Consider the following 6,000-nt stretch of genomic DNA (forward strand, 5'->3'; position numbering starts at 1 on the left):
TCTCCCTGGTCTTCAGATCTCTAAAGAGCAAGGTTGACCAGAGAAAACATGGGGGTTGCCTGGCAATGTCACCATCAACCGAATATTGGCTCAGGGAGTCTCAAACCCTGGAATCTAGGTTCCCACTAAAAGCACAAGAAATTTTCTTTTATCGTTTAATCATTTAGAGAAATATGTATGAAAACATCCAAGTTCACAGCATCCCTGTTTGACAGCTCAAGTTCACCCTCTGAAACAGTTGTTACCTTCAGACAGTTCCAAACTTGGGTGGTAACCTATAGACTGCTTCAAGGATTGCAACCGCTTCACTAAAGAAACAAGCTCTAAGTGCCTGTAATCTGTGAGAACAATCTAATGGTTACACCGCAACGGTACCTAAAGCAATATTTGTTCAGTTACAGTGACGTCACACTGTAGAAAGGCTTGTTGGCTTTCTGTTCTTTGCTCCACAATATTCTCAGCCTGCCGGTGGCTGAATTCAGATTGCTTTCCATAGCTTAAATCAGCAAAGACAGAACTTTTCTAGCAGCCAAGAAAGTTCTATTACCAACAAAAAAAAAGTCAATAGCACTTGAAATTCAGCATTTTTTCCCAGCACATTTACCACAGCGCTCTGACCCTCGGTCTTAAGGACCTCAGTTTCCTTGCCAAATAGGCATGTCTTGGCTTCCTTTGCGAGGTAGAAACACTGCCTTGATATTAAATATTCAAAGCAAAGAACCTCTGACCCGAGGGCTCTCAGCTAACAATGACATTCTCTGTAAGTAAACTAGAAACCCAACTCAGCTTCTGGTTTGCCAGTGTCCCTTGCCATGTACTAGCATATTGCACAAACAGGGTCTGAGGAAGGAGCCTTGTTGACTGTGATTACACCGCAAAAGACCTTCAAGGCAGAGATGCGGGAAGCCCGGCCTTGACAGGAGATGAGGGAGAAGGCAAAGAATGGGACTCAGAGCTGCTTCCGGGGCTGGGCAGGGGCGAGGAAAGGGTGAAGGGCCACCAGCCTCGCCAGACGGAGACCCAGGTCTGATCCACCTTTGCAGGGACGTCTGGTTACTCTCAGCAAGCACAAAGGTAATTTAAGAATGCTGTCCCTCTAGCCCCCATCAATTCAGAAACCTCTCTCCCTTTGTGGTGCCCCACCTACAACCCCAGAACTATCTGAGATCGGCTCAGTCCCCGCCCCCCCCCCCCCCCAAAAAAAAAGCCTCATCGGTTACTGGGAGGGGAAGTCTTTATTCTTTTCTTTTTTTAAGGCGACGGGGGCTGGAAGGGGCCAACTCTGGTGCCTTTTGGCGGTAAAGTCTTACCCCTGTGTCTCCTCTGTCTGTACTGCAAGCTTCTACTCATCTCTCATGGCATTTCCACCGGACCTTCCACCACCCCACTCCCGGGTTTCCCTCAGGTCTGTTGTCAAATGTCTCCTGGACTGGTCTCCTTACATGGGCACCCGCGAGGTCGGCTGGGGCACACCCAAACTGCGCGTAAAGCAAACCAGGTACAACGTAGACCACAACACGTGTACCAACAGCGCTGAGCTCGGTGCACAGGACTCAGCGTAAGGTGCTTTAAACCGATACGCATCCTTCGGAGTCTGGTCCCTGACCCTGGGATACTGACGAGGTCAACTCATCGGGAGACAAACTCCAAATTCTACCCACCCTTCTTTCTTGGGGGACCCCCTCTGCCGGCATCCCACATGCAGCTACTTATATGCGAAGAGTTCGCATCAGGCAAGAAAAAGTTAGGGCTCCTAGCTCGCTCTAACTTTCAAGCAACCCGGCCTTGCCCCCTCGGGCGCCGGCCCCCAACCGAGGGCTCACCTTAGCGCCCCGCGGCGCCGGGGGGCGCTCAGCCAGGGAGGTCGCTTCTTACCGGAGAAGTCCGTGAGCGCCGCGATCTCTCTGGAGCAAACCAGGACGGTGCAGTAGAACAGACGCAGGAGCTGCCCCGGAGGCTCTACCTGCCTGCGGAGGCCGGGATGCTGCGCGGGTTGCGGGGCGGACGGTGGGCGCGCGTGGCCCGGCAGCAGCATGATGTGCCGCGCGACGGAGCGCGGGCGCGGGCCCGGGGCGCACGGGGGATCGCGGGACGGAGGGCGGCGTCACATGGCAGGACGAGTCGGTAGCCGACGTCTCCGCGGCCCCCTGCCACCTCCCGGCCCAGGCTGCCAGCGCCTCCTCCCCGCCGCGGGCGAGCACCGGCTCCCCAGCGAAGAGGGGGGCGGAGACCTGGGGCGGGGCGAGGAGCCCCGGGAAGTATCCGCGTAGTTTCCCCGAGAGGAAATCTCTGCTGCGGACGCGCAGGAGGAAACGAGGGCGGGGGGCGAAGGGAAAGTGTAGCCCCTCCGCGCCCCCGAGGCTGCCGGAGGCCGGGGCCCTGGCGCGCTGCCCGCCGCGGAGGGCGCCCCCAACAGCGCGCGACTGGAGCGCCTTGCACACCCCGGGTCCCCTCCCCGCCCGAGACCGCCCGGCACCCCCCGGCCAGGCCCGCGCTGGCCCCGTGCCAGCCTCGCCCTGGCCGCCGGAGGAGCGCCCGTGACGCACTTTGGAGCCAGCGCCGCGCGCTGAGCCAGGGAGCCCCGGGGCGGGGCCGAGGCCGGGGTGGGGGCCTCGGAAGGTGGGGTCCGGGAGGTGTGGGACCGCAGCACTGACGTCTTTGGCGACCGGCCGCGCTCCACGTGCAGAGTCACCAAGCACGCACTGTTATCCCCATTTCACAGGAGAGGAGACTAAGACCCTGGAGCCTTGGCGATCGCCAAAGCTGACGCAGCCCTGACGGGAACCGTCGCGGGGCGGAGGTGGGGGCGGAAAGGGGAGGCATTGTGCTCCAAACGGATCACATGGTCCAGAACAGGTTTCTTTTAGCTGCCTACTTTTCCTGTGGGTACTAGGAGTCGGCCGCGCTCAGGATCTGACGCTGGGCCGGCCCAGACCGCGGCCGAACGCTAATAAACGGGCTTTGTTTTAAAATGGGGCCACAGCATCTTTCTGAACCTCTCGATGACGCGCGGGGTAACCTACGTTTGGACGCCCTGCCAGTGAGCGAGGAGCGGATTTTCGCACCGCCCGGGCTCGGGGGACACCGAGGACAAGGGCACGGGGGCTCCGTGGATGCGCGCCGGGTGCCGTACCTGGGGGTCCATGGACACAAACCTGCGCGGGGCATCCGGGCCGGCGGGGAGGGAGGCGGGCGGGAGCGCGCTCGGCACAGAGTGTTCCCGAACACCGCGCGAGCGCCTGCCAAGTTCGCTGCGGGCCTGACGCGGAAACGTTGATATGAGGCCCAAGGCGGGCCCAGGCGCCCTGCGGGCCTCCCGGGTCTCAACTGCCCGGGGCGGGGAGACGCGCCGCACCGCGTGCCGGGAAGGCCTGGAGAGGAAACCCGGAGCGACTCGCTAGCCTACCTGCGGGAACCTCTGAGAGGTGGGCCGCAAGGCCCCCGGGGCTAGGTGTCATCGCGTCCCACTCTGTGCTCGGGAAGGAAAGATTCCGGTCATTTCCTCATCTGTCTGGGGTGGGGCGGGGAGCGCAGCAGATGTAACCATCAACATGTGTTAGTGGGACCCAGGCACCAGGATTTTTAAAGCCTACATGAAAACGTTCAGCTTCTCAATAATCCTTGAACCTCAGTATTCTTGTGCACTTTCAAGGTTGGGGAAACTGAGGCTGGGGGCGGGAGGTGGGGTGGGTAAGGATGCCTAGCACCTAGCAGCCATTCAGTAAGTGACCTTTGCTCAAAACTCAGTTTCCTCCATGTACCTTGCATTCCATTGATCCATCTAGTTTGGATGGGAGTTAGGTACTTATGTGGGCTAGATCCTCTGCCAAGAACTGAATATGCTGGCCCAGGAAGGGAACCATGCTCCCTCAGGGCTGGGGGCTCCCACCACTGTTCTGCAAGGATGCCAGTGTGGGCACTGCTCCTAACGGGGACAGCATCCCCAGGCTTCCGTATCTGTAAAGGCGGCAGGCTTACTGTGAAGATTTAAGGAGTCGATACAGGTGAGGAGGGTAGGAACTGGGCCTGGAAGGAGGAAGTGCTCCGTCAACATTAGTCATGGCACAAGGGAAGAGGCTTCCCTGGTGGCTCACTGACCCACCTGTTAGTCCACGAGTCTCAGGTTGGATCCCTGGGTTGGGAAGATCCCCTGGAGTAGACAATGGCAACCTGCTCCAGTGTTCTTGCCTGGGAAATCCCATGGACAGAGGAGCCTAGCAGGCAACGGTCCATGCGGTTGCACATGATTTAGCAAGTAAACAACAACAACGGGTGAGGAAGACAGACATTGAACTGATAACGCCAAATGAACAGCAAGGGACTGCAGGAGCAAGACAGAGGGAGTGTGGGAGGAGGGGAGGGAGTGAGCAAGGCAGGTGTTCGCAACCTTTTTAAGACTGAGGCACCAGGGAAGTCCTTTTTAAGATTACATGGGTGAGAATGATGGGAAGAGTTGGTCAAGCAAAACCTAGGAAATGTGGGGAGGATAAAATCTTAGGAGTGTTCTTAGGAGAACACCAAGTCTCAGGTGGTGCAGTGGTAAAGAATCTACCTTTCAATGCAGGAGATGCAAGAGATGCAGGTTCAGTCCCTGAGTTGGGAAGATCCTCTGGAATAGGAAATGGCAACCCACTCCACTATTCTTGCCTGGAAATTCCACGGACAGAGGAGCCTGGCAGGCTATAGTCCATGGGGTCGCTGAGAGTCAGACACGACTGAGCACACACACACACTACATCCTAGGAAAATGAATGAGCACGTGTGAAATCCAAATGGAACATAGCTCCATTGAGAAGCGTGGAGGGGATGAAAGAGAGAGAAAAGGGTAGGGCAAGGTGATGTGGAGAGGTCAGCCGCCAGAGCTCAGGGACCAGAGACCTTGGTGAGCGTTGCCATCTTTGTCCTCAGCTTTATGAGCATTTCCATCTTAAGCTAGCAAACTGTTGTAAGCAGATGAGGGACACAACCAAGTGTGTGTTGGTAACAGATGACTCTGCTGAGTGCAACTGGACTGGAGTGGTCAACAATGGGTCCAGGGGTGATAATACACCCAAAAGAATCAAATCCAAGAGATATTTGTGCATCTGTGTTCATAGCAGCTTTATTCACAGTAGCCAAATGGAGAGCAATCTAAGCGTCCATGGATGGATGAATGGAAGAACAAAGTGTGGAATCTTACCAGTCATAAAAAGGAATGAACTTCTGATACATGCTACAGCGTGGAAACAGCTTAAAAACACGCTAGGTGAAATAAGAAAATGATAAGCATTGCATGAATACCACTTACATGAAATATCCACAGCAGACCAAGTTATAGAGACAGAGAAGAAATTAGGTTACTGAGAGGTGGGATAAAGGAGAAAAGAGAATTATTTCTTAATGGATATGTGGCTTCTATTTGGGGCAATGAAAAAGTTCTGGAAATAGCTGGTGATGATGGGTATGTAACACTCTGGATGTAATTAACGCCACTGAATTGTACACTTAAAGTGGCAGATTTTATGCTGTGTAGTTACCATAACTTCAAAAAAAAAATAATACGCCAAAGCTCACTGAACTGTAAATGGGTAAGTTGTGTGGTATGTGCATTATATCTCCATAAAGCTATTTTCTTTTTTGGCCATGCTACAAGGCATGCGGGATCTCGATTCACAGGGATGAACCCAAGTCCCCTGCAGTGGAGGCACAGAGACTTAAGTGCCGGACTGCCAAGGAATTCCCCAGAAAGCTGCTTGTTCATTTAAAACCTTTTTATTTAAATTTTTTATTGAAGTACAGTTGATTTACAATGTTGTGTTAATTACTGCTGTACAGCAAAATGACTCGTGCATGCTAAGTCGCTTCAGTCGTGTCTGACTGTTTGCGACCCTATGGACTGTGGCCCAACAGTCTCCTCTGACCATGGAATTCTCCAGCCAACAATACTGGAGTGGGTGGCCGTGCCCTCCTCCAGGGGATCTTCCCAACCCAGGGATCGAATCCAAGTCTCTTAGGTCTCCT

General features: G+C 54.8%; 1 protein-coding gene across 10 annotated transcripts in view; it reads right to left on the reverse strand.

Moving 5' to 3' along the window:
• EVA1C (eva-1 homolog C) overlaps window positions 1–3,515 on the reverse strand; it is a 135,440-nt gene extending 131,925 nt beyond the window's left edge. For 8 of the 10 annotated variants that reach the window (XR_011565692.1, XM_070785736.1, XM_019956458.2 and 5 more), the window contains exon 1: window positions 1,876–2,185. Coding sequence is in view for 9 of the 10 variants with exons in the window: in XM_070785736.1 (XP_070641837.1) it covers window positions 1,876–2,035 (160 nt within the window). In the remaining variant the exon portion in view is untranslated. The other 2 variants (XM_070785731.1, XM_070785754.1) reach the window with 2 other exon arrangements.
• Window positions 3,516–6,000: the final 2,485 nt, after the last annotated feature.

This window comes from Bos indicus, chromosome 1, assembly GCF_029378745.1.
Source record: "Bos indicus isolate NIAB-ARS_2022 breed Sahiwal x Tharparkar chromosome 1, NIAB-ARS_B.indTharparkar_mat_pri_1.0, whole genome shotgun sequence".
NCBI classification, from domain to species: domain Eukaryota; kingdom Metazoa; phylum Chordata; class Mammalia; order Artiodactyla; family Bovidae; genus Bos; species Bos indicus.